Raw genomic sequence first — 19364 nt, 5'->3', positions numbered from 1 at the left:
CGGCAACAAACGGTAGACAATCAAATGCTGAACCAAACTTGAGTGTATGGATACTAACTACTAAAGGTGTAAAAAGTGGTCTACGGGTAACATATCCGTCATGATGATCGGGGCCTCCTTCTCCAAATAAAACAGAGTCGTTAAAACCATATCGCATGTTCTATCTCTTCCCCGTCCAATCCTGGTGGCATTTCTTTTTCAACATCCGTACGTAATCTTTTTTTTAAACGTCATTCATCTCATATCATGCATTGCTCCCCTTTTCTCATAATTTACTGGGGGTCGGCTGTGCCTTCAGTCTCCTGAGCGTCGGCATCTTTCATCTCCTGGTCGGGGGTAGCCTTATCGGCTTCCTGAGCCTTGCGAGCATCCTCCTCAGCCTTCTTCGCAGCCCGTTCGGCCTCGGCTTTCTCCAGAGCGGCTTGTCGCTCGGCCTCGACTTTCTCAAAGTGACGCTGGACAATTGGGCCAGCCATGGCACGGATCTCGTCGATCTTGGCAACGTACACACCCTTAGTGGTATCCTCGCCCTCTTCGTACAACCAATCCTGTAATTAAAGTTAGCATAAAGCGTCTCATTATGGTGCAATATCAACGTACCTCAGTAGCCTCGAGCTTAGCCTTGATAGTCTCCTTCTCCTCCTCGCTAGCGAACTCAGAGTACTGCTCGTCGAGCTTGGCACGGAGGTCGTAGATGTAGGCCTCAAGCTCGTTCTTCTTCTCCTCGGTGTCGGCGACAAGCTTGTCTTCCATCACCATGGCAGACTCCTTCTCAAGAAGGCTTGCCTTGGTGGAATCGTCCAATGAAGCACTGCCGGTGGAGATGGGCAGGTCACCCTTTCGGACCTGCTTCTTGACCTTGCGGGTCTTCTTGGGGGCATCCTTATCAGTTTCCATGGCCTTTAAAGGGATATACGTTAGCGATCGGGTTTCATAAATTGAAGGTTCCAAATCTTCATCGACGGCAGTAGCAAAACGGAACAAAGAATGATCATTATCATCATCAATGCGTTGACGCTTGGCGGGATAGGTATGACTATCATCTCCGACAGTTGCAGATGATGAAGTAGATACCTCGTCTTCTGAAAGAATAGGAGAAACATTGCTAGCAATAAGCGGCGCAGGAAAACTCACATCGGGGTCCTCGTTGACCTCCTCCTCGACTTCCTCCTCTTCGACATAGTAGCCTGTCTCGACGTTGAGAACACCGTGAATGTTGACGCGGGCCTTGAGTTTGCAGATCATGAAGTCGTCCTTACCATCGGCCTTGACGTTCTTGACGGAGAAGCGGCCGATCCAAGGGTTAGTCTTGCCGGGGAGCAGCTCGGGCTGGGCATATCGAGCCTCGAGATCGAAGGGCTGTTTTCGGTAGAAAGTAAGAATCTTGGTGGAGGGCATAACATTGCCCTTGTTGAAGACAGTCAGGCTGGTGTCCTCATCAGGAATATCGGGGGCCTTCTCCCAGCCAAACTCAATGGGGTAGCTGATGATGTCCTGGACAGCAAAGTCTCGGACACGGAAGACGGGAGAAAGAATGGCGCAGCTGAAAGCGGAACCACGGGCAAGAGCCTCATCGGCGTTGAGGGTGAAAGAAAGAGGCTTGCCGAAGAAGGACTGGATGCGCTCCTTGAGAGCAGGAACACGAGAACCACCACCAACAACTTCGATAATGTCGATATCGTCCTTGGTGATCTTGGCCTGGGCCAGGGCCTCCTCAAGAGGAACGTGGGTTCGCTGAAGGAGGGGCTCAATCATGGCCTCAAACTCCTGGCGGGTGATCATAGAGGAAGCATCGATATCGTTCATGAGAGACTCAATGTTGACGGGGGCCTGCTGGTTGGCAGAAAGGATCTTCTTGGTCTTCTCGGCGGCGGCGATGGTACGAGCGAGAGCACGGCCGTGGGTCATGATGTCGACCTTGTATTTGCCCTTAAACTCCTTGGCAAGGTGCTCAACGAGAGCACGGTCGAAGTCCCGGCCACCGAAGTCCTTGTCCCAGGTAGTGGCCTTGACAGCGAGCTCACCCTTCTTGAACTCAACAATGGAAACAGTGTAGCTGCTGTGTCCAATGTCGATAAAGCAGACTCGGCGAGGCTGCTCCTCGGGAGCGGGCAAGTCGAGCTTTGTGATACCCCAGCCAAGAGCGGCAGCAGTACCGTCGTTGATGAGGCGCAGGACGCGGAGACCGGCGATCTCGGCAGCATCGATAAGGGCACGGCGCTGAACATCGGTGAACCAAGGGGGCACACTCATGCAGACATCTTGGACAGGTAGCTTCAGCTCGGCGCCGGCGGTCTGCTTGATCTTGCTCAGGTACATGCCAACCAACTGGGTAGCTGTGAAGTTCTCCTTCTTGCCCAGGTAGTTGACCTCGGCACCGACCTGGCCGTTGACGTCGACCAGAGGAGCGGTAACATATTGCTGCTCAACCTGAATATCGGGGTCGTTGAATGATCGGCCAGCGAGTCGCTTGAGGGAGCTGACGGTGTTCTTGAGGTTGGAGATCTCCTGGGTCTTGGCGGCCTCGCCGAGGTAGCGAGACTTGGGTCCGAATCCTACCAGGGAACTATGAATCAGTCAGTATGAAATATTCGAGTTTCGTGGCGGGGTTGCTTGAATTTGCGCGACAAGCGACAAGTTGAAGCAAATAGGGAGGAGATGACATACGGAGTTGCTCGGTTTGAGACTTCATTGGTGACCTATATCAAGACAAAAAGAGTCAGTCAAGAGCACTATTAGTGCTACCCGTGTATCTCGATACCGATATATGAAGGAGAGCGACGAGGGAGTATGGAGGGGTAAAGCGGTCGGTCGAGATAGATTAGATAGCGGGAAAGACAACGAGGGTATACGTACAACGTCGACGCCACGGTTTCGGGCAATGGCAATGACGGTCTTGAGGGTTCCGAAATCGATTCCTGTAAGCAGCAAGTTAGGTTTATTGCGGTGCAACTGGCCGAGAAGGAAGGGAAACTTACCAACGACACTCATGATTACGGCTGGTGGGGTTTGCCCCGAGACACGATATTAAGGTAAAAAGAGAAGAGGGGGGGATATAGTTGAGCGATGCGCAGGAAAGCTCAGAAGAGTCAAATGAAAGGGATCGCAAAAAAAGCGGAAGATGGGGGAGAGAGGATCGTGAGAATAGGTAGAATAGAGGTAGTGTATGGAGGGGGAGAGTAAGGTAAGGTCGACTTGGTCGGGCGGCGGTTGGTAATAGTTTATGGTCCGTCCTTGGTCCGCTGGGTCAATTTTTTTTTATGGTGGAGGGGCAACGAATGGGGGATGCCGCTTGCCTGCTGAAAGTACAGAACTGAAATTTTCAAATGGCACCTTTCTTTTCAGTGGGTTTCGGTTTCTTCACAGGGTGCGAGTCCTCAGTACCTGCGGGTCTATGCGCTACACACCAAATAACAGCGTGGAGCAATGATGTAAGTAAAGTATAGACTACTTTTCTCTCTTTTTTGTTTCTTTTGCGATTCGTGTGTTTTTATCAAGGTTGTTTCTTCTAGAAGATGCGAGGTTCTTTTATTTATCCAAAGTTCAATAGAAATGGATTCAATGATTTATATATTCATGATAGTTCCTTCTAGTGGAAACACAACACAGTACGCACCAGGGATGTTGTGGTCACGTTGAACAGTCAACTATGGACTAGAAACGACGATAGATTTCTGTGCGATTCTGTCACTAAAAGGCATGTACCTTTTGAGTCAAGGTACTCTGTACTGGGTACCTTGATCAATAGTAGTGGCTTAGTATTCCTGTACGCAATCAATTGCCTTACAGTCCATGGATTTCAGGGATTCTCCCCACTAACTGTGTGATACAATCAAAACGCAAGGCACCAACCTCGAAACGTCGATACCCTTGACTTTTGAACGTGTCAAGTCAAGGTTGAACGAGACATGGCAAATAGTTACTTTACAGGGTGTATCGAATTAAGGAAAACAAATATTGCCCCTCCCCCGCTGTTCTGTCACTTTGAAAAGGGTGAGTAAGGCCTTGATGGAGGGGCAATATGTTGCGTCTTTTGATAGTAGGTAGCTTGGTAGTAATAAAGAACCTCGCCACATATCGCAATTCACTTGGCGATATTGACTACAACACAGTCACAGTTGTTCTTTCACTTCAGATTTTATTATTGACCAAGCTGATTCTGAACCGGGCCCGATCCTCCGGGCATGACTAAGAGCAACCAGCCTTAGGAATTTGCATGATCATGACACAGCCAAACAAACCGTGCCAAGCGGTCGAAAATTAATATCATGCATTTTCAACTCCGCCGAATTATTGCCTTGAAAGTCTCTTTCAGGTGACCGATAGGCTCACCGACAAAGCCCACGTTTTCTCACCGGTCCATCTATTGAGTATATATCACGTATTGCTTCAATTAGAACGAATACATACATACATGACGCCTGTACAATAACAGATACAAGATATAGCAGCACCAAAGTTGTCTGGTAGCAATTACAACTGTAACTGCAACCTGACTGGACTGGACCCTGGTCAGCTTGTCCCTTCATCTTCATCTCCCAACTGACGAGCCTTGTGTGTTGTCATGGCCCATGCGGCTCCAGAATTGCGGGGTAGACTTTTGTCATTGTGGGCATCATGATGTGGGATCGACGAGCACGGGCTGCTTGTTTGTTGTTCGAGATAGCTTCATTCTCAAGGGGGTCAAGGGTGCAGTATCAAAGAGCAGAACTTGCCAGTTTGTGCCAACGATACAAAGTAAACAAGCAATAAAAATCGACAATTTTCTGCCTATTATTATATCATCTGTTAAGCTCCTTGATGCTCAGAATTCCTCCATTGTTCATTCTTGAAAAATAATAAACATAGCCTACTTTCCCAACCAGCGACAGCCCTGTGTAGTTTACCTTATCTTAACGACGCGCCTTCGCTTTGTTTTTTGCCATACGACTGGCAAATGACAAACTACCTTGGTTTCTTGATCGTTCATTGTCTGCTCTTGTGCTGATGCCTCTCCCTTCTGAGAATCTTTGGATATCCTCGCTTCGACTACCCTGTGCAGCAGCATCATTGACTCCTAATCCATGCAAAGGGATGTCATTCGTGCTTGCTGAATGTCCATGAGTAAAACCTGAAAGATTTTGAATTGGCTGGCGGTAAATACCATCTGCATCGTTAACTCCAGAATTTCGGCCCTGAATTCTTTGCCCAAGTTGATACTTTCGAAGATCTTCTTCATTCATGAGAAGCTTCATTCTCCGTGGTGTACTTACGCCCAGGTTGATATTTTGAACCGATGGGATACTATCCAACGAATCTCGATCCGCGAGGAAACCTCTGGTTACTCTCCTTCCCTTCTCAACGTCGTCGGCACTTGTGTCCATCTCGTCTGGGTGAGCGTACGTTCCCGATGCAGTCTTTTGACGTGCCGAGAACTTTCCGTCGATTTTTTCAGGCGGACGTATCACGCTTCTAGTGCGGCCAAGCTCGCTTGTTGTAGTCGATTCGCGATTCGATGCAGCCCTGCGCGCATCATGTGCCGCTTTGAAAGTTTCAGGGACCACGTTCAGCTCGTCTCCTTGCTTCTCGGCTTGTTCTGCCGCTTCTCTCGCTGTTGTATGGCTGTCCGCTGCTGCAGCGTCGGCTCGTGGTCCACCCCATGTTCGTTGTCCTGCAGTGAAAATCCCGTACACCATGTAATACCAGTTGTAAAACGGGTTAAGAATGAACATGAGCGGGTACAGCCAGATCTTGAATCGCCGCAGCTTAGCCCCGAAATATAGCATCAGCATCCAGTTGAGTCCAAGAGATATAGCGATGAACCCCACAGGGAGATCATCCACCTTCTTAACCGTGGTAATGAGGGCCAAGACCATGATGAAAAATAGCAGGGCTGTTGTCCGTATAGTGTTCTGCATAAACCGAACCAGGATAAGTATAGGATATCGTTTCCATAAGCGCCAATCAGTCAGCATACACACTTCGTTTGTTATGAAGCCGAGGAACCATCGGCGCCGCTGCTTAATCAGGGACCGAGTGGTCTGTACAGCTTCTGTCTTGCAGAATGCCGAAGTGCACATTTGGATCTGGTGCCGTTTCTTGGCACCGATCATGAAAAGGTGCGTCAACCAGCGGTCTTCTCCAAGGTGACACTTGGCGAAGTCAAACAAGTCCTCGCACTGCTCTGCCTTGTCCACAAAGTAGTACTTGGCCATCCGTCGGAAAGCTGAGAAACGCAGCATAGTCAAAGCCCCTGGCAAACAAGTGACAGAGCCACAACCAGACTCGACTGTCCGCTCAAACAACTGTCCGTGGATGTACTCCATATCCTGTAGTAGAGTTATAATGCTGTGTTTCTTTGTTGTCGAGGTAATGACTCCTGTCATAGCCAGCATCTCTCCAGTGTTGCCAGGACTGAGCTCCATATCATAGACAAAGTTTTGCAAACACACTTTGTCCAGTATGCAATCAGAGTCAATGAAAAGGATGAAAAGATTGTCGTTTCTCTTGAGGTATTCCTCGTATACCCGGTCAATGAGCTTGAAGGTTATCTTCTGGCAGTGTCTCTTTCCTCCGTGTGGGAAACGCGAGATCGTCACCCGTGCGGATCGGTACTTAACATCGATACTTCTCGGATGTGACTCTTTTTTCAACAACACGCCCAATTGACTAATCGTGTTGAGATATAAATCGTCTTCTTCTTCTCCATCGAATGACAGGAAAACATGAATGCATGATGGTGGATAATCACAGTCGACAACCGAGTTGATAGCTTTTATGAGGACTTCGGGCTCTTCTCGATAACAAGGCATGACAATAACAACCTTGGGCGCAGTGACGTCGTCCAGAACCTGTTTCATTCGTTTCGTTCGCCCAAGCTGATTTGTTACGACTTGATAGATACAAAACAGCCATGGCACTGTCAACAAAATGGCAAAAGCCCAGAAGGCGAACCACTGTAGGAATGATACCATTTCGTCTGGCCAGAGCTTTGCAATAGGATCGGGAAGGGGCAATGTTACCACCATAATCGGGAGAAATATCACTCTTTGACAGAGAGGGATTAGCTGGTGTCACTTGAAAACAAAGAAGCAGAGCTTACCGCAGGAGAACAAAGGCGATACCAACAATGATGCATAGAACATTGATGGACCAGTGCTCCGACTTTCGAAAGACCTTGATAAGGCAATATAGAAAAGCTGCGAGCCACAAGAACCACTCGAGGCACGCCATAAGGAGAACTGCACTCATTATACTGGTGTAGATAATCTGTCCAAACAAATGAGTAACTTGTACATCTAAAATGCTGTTCATACCTATAACGACTTACATTCTCCAGAGGCCATTCGTCCAGCACACCCATGATTGCGAAATGACACTCCTCGTTTGATTTAAACACTGCAACCGCCTGCCTATTGTATAGGTTACAGGAGATCAAGAGGAGAATCTGGAAAGCATAAGCTTTTACACGAAAGAGAGGACATAGAACCAAAAGTCAAGGTAAACACTGCACAGAAAGGGGTTGTCTCCTGAGGCGATACCTTGACGGGGATGTTCAGCAGGCGCCCGTGAAATATGACGAGTCCTAGACGAAGAAAATGACGGGAGGATGGAGGCTAGGTGGGTGGTACAACTAAGATGAAGACCTAAGAAGGTGCCCTCAACTCAGGATTCATGTGTCTTCTTTCGTGAATCTGCGAGGACTTGACAAGAGGAAGGTGCATAGATTTGAAATGCAGTAGAGAAGAAAATGCATTTTGCTGTTTACCTTCTCCCCAGACAATAGAAACCACTCGCAGGTGAATCACGGTTACACAATCATGTCGCTTTTTTACAGTGCACTGTTCAAACACAAAAGCAAACAGCAATTTCGCCTGCAAGACGGCCCGTATAAAACCAAGACAATAGGTAGTTTTCCCCTACGACGAGATTGGCGTCATCAGTAGACCTCCAGTTAGCAAACAGAGCGGCGATTCCTTAATATCAAAGGTCACACTAGTTGCCTCCCCGCCTACGCAGGCCGTTGGGAAAGCGCCCCTATTCAGTTAGCCACGGGATACGCGATGATAGGGTATTAAAAGTTTACCATGTCCTGAGACCCGATGTCCTACACTAGATGTTTTCATCAATAGATAACGCCAGTTGTGCAGTTTCAAGGCCTATGCTACTGTGTGTTGGTATCTATTAGAGCACTCGACACAGTACACGAGAAGTCAAAACAACTCAAGCATCGCATTATAATTATTGATAGCAGAGACAAGGGACGCTTATTTCATCGTTTTCGGTGCAAACTTTAGTAATTCAATCTCAAGCTAAAGTATACTGAATGGCCAGCAATCATCTTGTGTGGTTTATATGCTTCCGGTGAGCTGTTTAGAACCCGTTCAATGTGCCACAAGGTTTGAAAATATTAGCAATCGCTGCGATTTTGCGTCCTTGTGGGCAGCTAGTATTCTCAGCCAGCGCAGGGCAGGAAGGTGTTGTCTAACGTGCGAGTTCTCCAGCTTCAAACAACTGGTATAGCCCCTGCGTCCCGAACGAGAATTTTGATAGTTGTCTCTTGGCGACAACAGAGACCGAGCTAGCGACTAGACAGACGCGGCAGACGCGGCAGACGCGGCAGACGCGGCAGACTTAGATGATCTATCGTGCTGCCACAGAGGGCGTGTGGCCCCTTAGCATGTGGCACAGGTCGATGCACTATCGCCGTGCTCGAAGATGTGACCAGGCAAGAACCGAAGGTGTCTCTTCGGGGCGTCATCGTAAATCAGGGACTTGGCGGGTTTTGTGCCCATCCACTGACTAGTTCAGCCGTGACTGGATTACCTAGTTAGAAGCCTTACCCATTTTGCGCATGTTTACCAATCCACATCACTAAGTTGGAGTTTGCGAGACCTCTGTCCTCGGTCTTTGTTCGACTTGTCTAAACGGTTGTGATAATACGTCGCCGGTCGTTCGTTGCCTGAGTTTACATGTGAATACTGGTGTTTCGATAAAGCTGTGGAAGGTGAGGGTATGTACCACCATCTTGATCTTCACTCTGCTGGAGATCGTAGTTGAGAACCAAGTTCTTGATGCGTTGCTGTTCCTCCCGCTCAGCCTGTTGCTGGTTTTTCATGGCGACGGCAAATGTCGAATCAGAAGGCAGCTCAACAGTTCGTGTCTGGTACAAGTCAGCAATGAGCACGGTACCGAGCCCAGAATACATACCTGTTGGCGGTTACCCCTTTTGGTCAATAGAGAGAACGCCATGGTGTGGCCGGGAGGGGATTCCCCTTCACCTCCCTCTGTCGAAGTCGCCTCCCGAGTCTTGGAGCGAACTGGAAGCGGCACGTCGAAGAGCTGTTTACGCTCGAATTTGCGAGATTCGAGACTCTCGGCCATCATTTTGGCATATTCACGCTCAAAGTCAGCTTCGTCTTCAGGGTCAACCTCTTCTTCTTGTCGGGTCACAACAATAGCCTCTTCGTCAAAGGCACTATCGCTGTCCGAGTCCTCCTCCATATCCTGTGTCAATTTTGTCAGTAATTGCCAGGCAATTGACCTAAGATACTCACCTCTGCCTCTTCCTCCTCCGAAGCACTATCATCGTTGTCATCACCATCTTCATCATTGTCGTCGTCAGATAGGGCATCACTGGTAGCATCGTCCACATCGACTCCCTTATCAACACCTGCTGACTTCTGATCCTGGGCAACAGCAAGCTGGAAGGCTTTGACTGCCTCATCCAGTCCGGAAGCAATCTTCCACTGCGGACGCGTAAGGGCAAATGTATCATGAACCAGGAACTCGATATCCATCGGCAGAGAAGCCTTAGTAAAAATGTAGTACTTTGGATTTTAGTCGTGGATGCCTGATGAGGAGAGCGCCATAGACATACCTGGAAGAAGGAGAGAAAGTAATCGAGTTTCTTGCCCGCGGCCCCGCGGTTAAAGAACATGCCGCATGTCTCCAGCATCGTAGAGACAAGGCGAATTCGGAAGAAGTCGTCAGGGGGGTCTAGTGGGTTATATTTGCCAGGCACAGGTGGTCCGCCTTGAGGAAGTTAATTATAACACATTCAAAATACCAGCATTTAAACCACTTACCATATCCGAACGTCATGATCTTGTACATAGTGTCAAAGATGACAGGGTGTTCAAGCATGCGGTAGTTGTAAAGCTCGCCAAGATACTTCACTTCAGCAATTCGTCGCTGATAGAATCTGTAGTCGTTCTGCTCAAGGCCAAACGTCATGGATTCAATCACGTTGTCGATAACCTTCACTACAAAGGCAGGGTGATAACGATAGAGGGCGCTAAGGAGGATTCCAAGAAGGTGAACACTTCCATACTTGACCTTCCCAGGCTTGGAAAACACCTTTTCCAAGATGGCAACCACCTAGAGAATTATAAGCCTGACGTCACAAAACATGAATGCTAGTCTATACCTCTGTTTCCTCCCAGTGAAGTCTTCGAATCTGCTTCAAGATCTTGCTATAATTCCTTTTCGTCATATCAACATAGATCAATTTGCGAACGAATAGTTCCATGGGAGTGCGTTCCTTTTGCTCGATAGCCGAGCGTTCTGGCGGATCAACGTAATAGACGGCGTTATCGATAAGCATGCGCTCTGGCTGCCCAATATGCTGAACAGACTTCTTGCGCTGAAGAGTTTCAAGGAAACTCATCATACGCGGTGCTGTTTCCGGATTCCGAAGCAGGTAACGACCGCAATTCTCGATAAGGTTACAAAGAATTTCGATGTTCATACGCGAAAAATCGTCAAGACTGACCTTCAAACAGTGAAAGACGACATGCTCAGGGACAATGCCAAATTTTGTTAATTCAGCAAGATAACGAATGTTACTCAGGCGGACCTGGCCCAAAAAGTCCTTCTCTTTCCGCCTTTGCAGGCTTCGAAATTCAGCATCCAGGTAGTCAACAAGACCTTTCGGAACATCTGGCATATATCGTCCCAAGGTTGCAACGAGTCGTGACCAAGATGGCAGCAAATCGCTGCGGCCTTTTGGGACCTCTGTCAAGGCCTTGACGAGGCGGTTGCGAGAAGCCTTGGAGTTGAGGAAACAAAAATCGATAGCCGTCTGATCAACAATGTCCTTGTTTGTTAACTCGGGTAACCGGGCAAGCAGAGCGTCTACTTGCGCGCCTATTGTTCGATTTGCGATGGAAGTAGACTGATCGTCGGTGACCTCAACAGTCTTTGTAACTTCGGGCATTTCGGCCGGGTCCAACTTCTTGCCCACTTGCTCGTCAGTATCCGCCTTCTTCTTTTTTCCATCTTCAAGTAGAATAGCCGGCACTTTGCCTTTGAGGTCAACCAGGTTTTCGTAGAAGCGGCGCTCGTCATCATCCTCCCAAATTCCTGCGCCGTCTCCCATGGAACGCAGGTAATCGCCTGTCTTGACAAGACCGATAGATCCGTTGGAGGCGGCGAGTGAATCATCTGAGTCCTTCAGGTCAGGCATTTCAACCCCAATGGCATCTGCGACCACTTGAGCGTTGGAGACAAGGCGTTCCTGGGCCTTTACCTGTTTCTCATAATTTGCCTGGCGGTCTTCGAAAACCTCACCAGATTTCACATAAGCCTCAGCATTGCGCCGAGCTTGCGACTGTATCGATTTCTGGTCCCGGATAATGTGCCCTTTCACATCGTCGAAATACTTTTTCAGGATATTCCTAAATCGCTCCCGCATTTCAGGTTCGGCAAAGGGCTGGTCTTCGTCGGAGGACATTCCATTCTCACTTTCATCGCCTCGCTCAGGTTCGTTTCCTTCTGTGCTGCCGTCTTCCTCCACTGTCTTTCGGCCGTCGGCTCCTGTTGGTTTCACTCCAAGAATATCCCAGCTGAATGACTTGACAAAGATGACGAGAAGCGGGAGGTTTGCGTGTTCGCGGTCGTATCCGAGTAGATCCTTCAGCACTTCGAGAGGAAAAGGTTCCGCACCCGCACCTTTGTTGGTCCGAGTTTTCAATTCGGTGCTCTTACCGGCAGCTCCCTTAGTCGCGTCGTCGGGCTTGCTGACATCGTCAAGCGTCCTGATGACTCCCACAAGCCACAGCTCAGTTACCACCCGAAGCAATGCGCGCTGTCTAGTGATACGCTCCTTCTCCTCCTTCTCACGAACCTCAGGTGCCAGAGATTTGAGGATACCCTTATCGGGAGTTGCCATACCCTTACCAAGCAGCCACGCTAGATATTCCGTAAACTCGCTTGGTCCGAATCGCTGGTGAAGCGCACTGACGATCTCAACGCCGGCCTCAATTTCACCGGGCGACTTGAGTCTACAAAGGCCTTCATAGCAGGCAGATATAATTTCGGAAAGGTACTTGTGCAGGCTCAGGGTTCGGATTTCCTGGAGGAAGGTGCTGAGGGTCGCAGCAGTGACAGCAGTTCGTAATCGTTTGATGAAAGCGGTATTCTTCTTGAGCGACGAATCGAGGGTTTTCCCAACGGGAAATACATCTGTGATAGTTCCTGTTAACTGACGAGGGCGGGGGAAGTGGTGGGGTAGGCATAGATGATTCATACCAGATTCGCCATCCCATGCTTTTTCATTCAGTGTGCGCAATTCGCCTGTGGAGATGGTAAGCGGCTGTATTGAGAGCAGAAGAAAGATATTGGAGGGCCATACGCTTCCTTGCGCGATCCATGACGGAACACGACGTGATTGGAGGCGATTCGCAACTTGGGTTAAGTTCTAGAATAGATCTGGGATATGAGGCGGGTGGAGGCGGCGCTGCGTTCAGCGCAGGCGGCCTGCTAAGGGATGTGCTTCCCTAGAAATCGATGCTGTATAAAAGGCAAAAGAGCCGACATGGGTGATTCCGTCAAGCCAGGACGGAGGGAATGCGAGTGAGCAGAGCCGGGTTGTCGATGTTTAGGTCGAGTTTTGCCGTTACCTGATTTTGAGGTTTGACAGTAAATGGAACTGACGGGACGTTAAGGTACCGACAACCATACAGAGAGTCACACCTGCCCTGCCCTGTCTTGCTGCACCTTATTAGAAGTGGAGGTTGCCCGATGGATGTTGAGTGGGGTTTTTGCACTTGCCGCCTTTAGGAGGTAACTAGTTTGTGATAGCCCTGTCTCCATGACTTGAGTGCTGTAATTATAGGTAGAGTTCTCAAATGATTACGGCCGGAATACATTTCAACAAAGGAACCAACGTTGCCAAAAAAATCCCAGTGTTTAACCAGAGGTTTTCACATAAAACTAAAAATATATACCTTTATCCATGGTTCCTCTCAGTCATGCAGGTAAACGACAGCAAGTAACAGCAAATGCATGGCTTTGTGTTACTATTTCGAATACAATCACTTCCTCATGGTTCTATATCAGTTCAATAGTTATTAAAGGGATTGCCTCTTCTAGTAGGACGTCATCTTACCCTATACGGATGAACCTTGTAAGAAAACTGAATATCAAACCTACCTACATCTAAAAATCCATGGATGTATGATCAGGTAGCTACCTAGGTACTTACAGTCCATCCCTCGAAAATACCTCTACCGAGGTACCTACATATCGAATTGACATAAGTAAATCACGTAGTCACTTGCCAAGAAGGCCAAGTCCTAATATGATAGTATGGGTACCCAGCCAAGAATCTCATGGTTCAACCCTTCTCCAGCTTGTCATTTTGGCACAACGAACAATATGACTATGACTAGATTTCATCAAAACATATAGAAATTTTACAAGAATCTCTAGCCCGTACCCTATTCAAACGAGGCATTAGAACCCGGGTCTTGCTATCTTTACCCCCTTATCAAGTCAGTTCTGAGGTGGGCCCAGGGTTCTGTGGTTGATACATCTCCGGCGACAATCACAAAGCAGCAAACATGATTCGCCCTTTGTCTCCGTCTCCTGATAACGATAAACCTTCAACCTCCGCGGACCAGACAGGAACAAACGCATCCACTCTGTTGTAATTTGCATCTCCTCGCTTGAAACCAGAGAAACACGATGTCATGAACGAAACCTCAGCAGATCCAATGGAGACTCTCGGGGGCCAAGGGACGGGTGAACGGCAGCCACACCACGCCGATCACCCATGATAAGAATTCATATACGGGACTCTCGCCGCTTACTGGACATCTGGATTCTTACTGAAACAATGTTATCAATCCTCTTAGTTGTGTGATATTTCATCAAGTCATTCACACCAAGTACAGACCTTCATTAAACATGGAGGCTTCAACGACTATCATCTCACAGCAGGGTCATAGCCTTCCACCATCACCGCCAAGTACAGCGAAGCCATCTCGGATAGGCAGCTTCCACGATCTACAAAACATCACACCAATCGATCAGCCTTGCCTTGATCAAATCAAGCCATACCCTCTCCCTCCCAGATGCTCACCAAAGTCTGTCCTGAAAGAAGACCTAAAGACCCCAGACAGTTTTGTCGAAAGGGATCCTCGACTGATTCGTCTCACTGGAGTTCATCCATTCAATGTCGAAGCACCTTTGAGCGACTTGTACGACGAAGGCTTCCTGACTAGCGAAAACCTCCACTATGTACGGAATCATGGCCACGTCCCCAAATGTGAAGACGACGATATTCTCGACTGGGAATTCGAAATTAATGGCCTCGTCGAAACACCGATAAAGATGACAGTAAGGGATCTTATAAATGATTACCAGCAGTTGACTTATCCGGTAACATTTGTATGTGCCGGAAACCGTCGAAAAGAACAAAACATTGTCCGAAAGACAAAGGGCTTCTCTTGGGGCGCTGCAGGGTTGTCGACTGCTCTTTGGACTGGTGTTTTTATAGGCGACCTACTTGCTGCAGCAAAGCCCAAGCGTGGAGCTCGATATGTTTGCTTTGAGGGAGCAGACAAACTACCAAATGGCTACTATGGAACATCAATCAAACTCAATTGGTGCATGGATCCCAACAGAGGTGTCATGGTTGCGCACAGGATGAATGGAAAGACGTTACATCCCGATCATGGCAAACCTGTCCGTCTTGTTATCCCTGGGCAGATCGGTGGCCGAAGTGTTAAGTGGCTTAAGAAGATCACTGTCACCCAAGAGCCTAGCGACAACTGGTATCACATCTATGATAATCGTGTGCTACCGACAATGGTTTCGCCCGAAGAGAGCGCAGACCTGCCTAAAGTCTGGAAGGACGAGAAATACGCCATCTACGATCTGAGTACCAATAGCGCTATCTGCTACCCTGCTCACCAGGAGAGTGTCTCTGTCACGAATAATTCAAAAAGTTACAAGGTACGGGGATATGCCTATGGTGGTGGCGGAAGACGCATCACTAGGGTTGAAATTACACTTGATAAGGGCAAGACATGGAGACTTGCAAATATCCGATACCATGAAGACGATTATCGCAACGCACCTGAAGGCGATACCCTCTATGGTGGCCGGGTCGACATGTGGTGGCGCGAAACATCATTCTGCTGGTGCCTATGGGACCTCGACATTCCCTTGGGTGAATTAAGAGACGCAGATGATATCATGATGCGTGCTATGGATGAGTCTATGAACATCCAGCCGAGAGACATGTATTGGAGCGTTCTAGGAATGATGAACAACCCCTGGTTCCGCATAGTGATTCACAAAGAGGACAACACACTCAGCTTTGAGCATCCTACACATCCCACTCTCAAGAACAAAGGCTGGATGGAGCGTGTCAAGGAGACTGGTGGGAACCTCACCAATGGTTACTGGGGCGAGACGGCTCCTGGTGAAGTAACAGAAGTTGTCGTCAAGGAGCCTGAGAAACGAATCTGTTTGATAAATCCCCAAGTTAACCGAAATATCACCATCGAAGAGCTCAATGCTCATGAAAGCGAAAATGAGCCTTGGTTCGTGATCAATGGCGAAGTATACGACGGTACTCCTTATCTCTCAGGTCATCCTGGTGGTGCGGCATCCATTTTTGGTGCAGCTGGTCAAGATGCTACTGAAGAGTTTATGGCTATTCGTGAGTTCCCATACACCGAGTCCAAAAATCCATTAATTTTACTAATATGTCATCAGACAGCGAAAATGCTAAAGCGATGCTTCCAACATATCATATCGGCACCCTCGATACGGAGTCGCGCGCTATTCTCAGCGGCGACGCAACTACAACAAACGACAATGCAAGTCGAGAAATATTCCTACAATCCAAGAGCTGGAGCAAAGCTCTTCTTTGCAAAAAGACGTCTATTTCACCTGACACAAAGATATTTTCCTTTAAGCTCAACCACGAAGGTCAGAGGATTGGTCTCCCCACTGGCCAACATCTCATGATGCGTCTGCGCGATCCCGCCACGCGCGAGGCCATCATCCGCTCGTACACACCGTACTCGGATGGATCAGATTGCGGCCGGTTGGATATACTTATCAAGATTTACTATGATACTTCCGAGCGAAAGGGCGGCGCCATGACACAGGCGTTGGACTCACTTCCTATTGGTCATTGGGTTGACTTTAAGGGGCCTGTAGGTAAATTTGTATATCGCGGCAACGGTCTTTGCATCATTAACGATAGAGAGCGTCGCGTTCGTCGCTTCATTATGGTCTGTGGAGGCTCTGGTATTACCCCCATCCGCCAGGTCCTTCGCGCTGTAATGCAAGACTCCAACGACCGAACACCCTGCGTTGTGTTCAATGGAAACCGCAGTTTGCAGGATATCCTATGTAAGGAGGAGCTCGACAGTCTTGAGGCATACAATCCTTCAAGATGTCGCATTGTCAATGCCCTTACAAACCCGCCCCCTAATTGGAACGGTATTAAAGGTTTTGTGAACCAAGCACTGGTCCCCGAGCAAATGGTGTTGCCCAAACCAAGTGGCGAAGGTGATGAGTTGGTGCTTGTGTGTGGACCTCCGCCAATGGTCAAAGCTGCCGAGGCAACATTTATAGGTTTGGGCTTTAAGTCGGACGATTTGGTATTTTTCTGATCGAATAAGCGTAAATGAGGGAAGGCGTAAAAGCATAGAATGCTAATGCTTTACATAAGGCGTTGCGGGCGTTGATAGAATAAATGATTCGAGTTCCTTTAAAGATGTCTATCAGGTCCAAGATCAACTAAAGTTCTTGACAAGGGGACAATAGAACTGTTGACTTCTGAGCTTTAAAATACAATAATGAACAACCTAACAATCTGCTCTAAGATAAGACAAACCGGCTCAACAATTCAACACTTTATACATTTAGCAACCAGTTTCTGATGCCCTCAGGCGTACCACGCCTGCATTAACCTAACCTCATATATGCATGCAGTCATTCTTTTGTGCCACCTGATCGTAGTTTCATACACACATTCTTTTCTCGTCTCCAACCCGTCCGTATTGATCAATGCCCCCCCTCAGAGCTACCTTCAGCGCTACCCCCACCGACTCCATGATGAGCAGGATCGGGGTAGTACCATGCGGCAACAGCAATGGCGACGTAGAGAATGATGAGCAGGAATCCTTCAAGGTAATTGCTCTTCTGATCCTGGAGAAATCGTCCGACAGTGAGGATAGCGAGAATAAGCATGACAAGATCGAAGACGGCAAAGTTGAGATCGAGGCTTTTGTTGAGACCCCAGCTGACAATGACAGCAAGGGGGGCATTGAAAAGAGCGGTTTGGAGTGTAGCACCGAGAACATGGGACATGGCTAGGTTGATCTGATTATCCCAGGCTTCGTCGATGGCCGTCAAATGCTCAGCAAGCTTTTCGACCAAGGGAACAAGGATAAGACCCATGAACGCGTCGCTGACATGTCCCCGTTCGATAACAAACTCGATTTGCATGACGAGGATGACTGCAGTCCAAGCAACAAGGCCGACGGAGATGACCAGAGCAATTATGCACTCGGTGAAAGTCAGCTTAGCTTTGGCCAAGTCCTTGTGCTTATCTCGGTCATTGTGCTCGTCTTGTTCAAATACAGCGTCGTAGATACCATGGTGGGTTCGGGCCTGGAAAAAGACGTAGACCATGTAGGCAATTATGAGTAAAATCGAGACAATACGTGAAATCTGAAGTGTCTTGTGTTCGAGATCTTGGTTGGTGAGCGTCTCGCCATTGCCTACACCGTATTCGAAAACCGTAGGAAGAGCCAGGACGACGCCACTGGGACGGGGTTAGCTGTTGGATCATCTTGGTAGTTGATCTAAACTTACGCAGTCAGGAGCAAACCGCTTCCGGCCTCACTGATAGCCTCACTGAAAACCTGCTCATCTTCCAACATGCCGCCGACAAAGAAGCAAAAGCCCAAACAGAGAAGCATAGTAGCGAGGATGGAACCGAGAATAGCAGCCTTGATGACGTAAAACATATCCTTGGAGAGAAGGATCATGAAAAGGATGATTTCGACGATAGAACCGATTCTAAACAGGCGCGTTAGATGAGTTTCTGGACCATAGAATGAGAACTCCCAGTGCTCTGGGTAAACACATACGTGATCTCAATGAGAACACCCCAAACATGAGGCAACTTTCGTGAAAGCTCCTGGCCAGCGAAACCAATTAGGTTGGCACAAGGAATCATGGCGATATAGGCCAGGGCAAAAATGGTGACATGATTATCGGGCATAGCATCTAAAACATGTTAGCAAAGCTTGGCTCTAGATTTGATGTCGTTTTCTGGGACAACTTACAGCGAACAGCAATGGCAGCAGGAACGAAAGGCCACAGAAAATTGCAAAGAAGACTAGCTCGACTCGTGGATCTGAAGGAGATCTTGGAAAAGTGAATGGGGTGAAAGCCCTTTCGGCCACTTTCGCCTGCAGGTTTGATATATTTTGACATCTTGCCGCTTCCGCCTTTTTCACCTCTCTTGTGTTCGCTGTATGTGTTTGGGACAGGAAGAGTGCGGTCGTCGGATGAGGCTTGACGCATGTCGGGAGAGTTGCGTGAGCGATGGCGAGGGCGGTGGGAGCGTGAGGAGGAGCGTTCGTGACGATCTCGAGGCATGTTGGCGACCTTTTTTTTATAGTTGCAAATATTGCAGGTGTCTAGAAAGTTGAATTGTTTGAGTCAAGGTCCAGGTCCAGACCGGGGGCTTGGATAGACCGCCTCAAATGCCGAAGTTTCGGGTTGTGTTGTGTTGGTGGTCAATTCCAATTCAAATTCCAAGGGGAAAGGAAAGCCCAAGCGCGGAGGGAGCCAACCTGGGGGAGGAGGAGCTTTGATATACCTCTAACCTTCTGGGTTACTTTGGTTCTGGGGTGGAGGGAGGTCCAGTAAATATTGATGGAAAATATTGCATGAGAGAAAGGAAACCAGTCAGTCGGTAACACTTGGCAGACTACGACGATACATCAATCTTTATTCAGTGCTACTACACGCTACGCGCCATAGAGACAAAATAATGTAGTCGTTTGACTCGTTGCTGGCCTATTCTTTTTCTGTATCCTTAGCTTGAGTAGTCTCACCATCTTCCC

The 19364-nt window shown here is 48.3% G+C and overlaps 5 protein-coding genes across 5 annotated transcripts; 1 reads left to right on the top strand and 4 right to left on the bottom strand.

Annotated features, from left to right (window-relative positions):
- Nucleotides 1-272: 272 nt before the first annotated feature.
- On the bottom strand, nucleotides 273-2991 carry HSP88 (Heat shock protein hsp88; the record flags this gene model as incomplete). Its single annotated transcript, XM_044846654.1, has 5 exons — nucleotides 273-548; nucleotides 601-2566; nucleotides 2668-2699; nucleotides 2857-2918; nucleotides 2979-2991. 5 exons carry the CDS (start codon nucleotides 2989-2991, stop codon nucleotides 273-275), a joined length of 2349 nt encoding a protein of 782 aa, XP_044712570.1.
- A 1901-nt stretch (nucleotides 2992-4892) lies between these two features.
- Nucleotides 4893-7342, bottom strand: FPOAC1_002066 (uncharacterized protein; the record flags this gene model as incomplete). The annotated part of the gene is made up of 3 exons (XM_044846653.1): nucleotides 4893-7026; nucleotides 7082-7248; nucleotides 7310-7342. The coding sequence occupies 3 exons, from the start codon at nucleotides 7340-7342 to the stop codon at nucleotides 4893-4895; spliced, it is 2334 nt and encodes a 777-aa protein (XP_044712569.1).
- A 1495-nt stretch (nucleotides 7343-8837) lies between these two features.
- On the bottom strand, nucleotides 8838-12632 carry FPOAC1_002065 (uncharacterized protein; the record flags this gene model as incomplete). Its single annotated transcript, XM_044846652.1, has 9 exons — nucleotides 8838-8941; nucleotides 9001-9142; nucleotides 9190-9486; nucleotides 9537-9809; nucleotides 9860-10014; nucleotides 10068-10359; nucleotides 10409-12444; nucleotides 12511-12555; nucleotides 12614-12632. 9 exons carry the CDS (start codon nucleotides 12630-12632, stop codon nucleotides 8838-8840), a joined length of 3363 nt encoding a protein of 1120 aa, XP_044712568.1.
- A 1537-nt stretch (nucleotides 12633-14169) lies between these two features.
- Nucleotides 14170-16895, top strand: FPOAC1_002064 (uncharacterized protein; the record flags this gene model as incomplete). The annotated part of the gene is made up of 2 exons (XM_044846651.1): nucleotides 14170-15931; nucleotides 15988-16895. 2 exons carry the CDS (start codon nucleotides 14170-14172, stop codon nucleotides 16893-16895), a joined length of 2670 nt encoding a protein of 889 aa, XP_044712567.1.
- A 394-nt stretch (nucleotides 16896-17289) lies between these two features.
- FPOAC1_002063 (uncharacterized protein) lies at nucleotides 17290-18894 on the bottom strand (the record flags this gene model as incomplete). Its single annotated transcript, XM_044846650.1, has 4 exons — nucleotides 17290-18052; nucleotides 18103-18309; nucleotides 18381-18519; nucleotides 18579-18894. The coding sequence occupies 4 exons, from the start codon at nucleotides 18892-18894 to the stop codon at nucleotides 17290-17292; spliced, it is 1425 nt and encodes a 474-aa protein (XP_044712566.1).
- Nucleotides 18895-19364: the final 470 nt, after the last annotated feature.

This window comes from Fusarium poae, chromosome 1 (genome assembly GCF_019609905.1).
Source record: "Fusarium poae strain DAOMC 252244 chromosome 1, whole genome shotgun sequence".
In the NCBI taxonomy this organism is placed as follows: domain Eukaryota; kingdom Fungi; phylum Ascomycota; class Sordariomycetes; order Hypocreales; family Nectriaceae; genus Fusarium; species Fusarium poae.
This window is presented reverse-complemented; position numbering and strand designations above follow the sequence as displayed.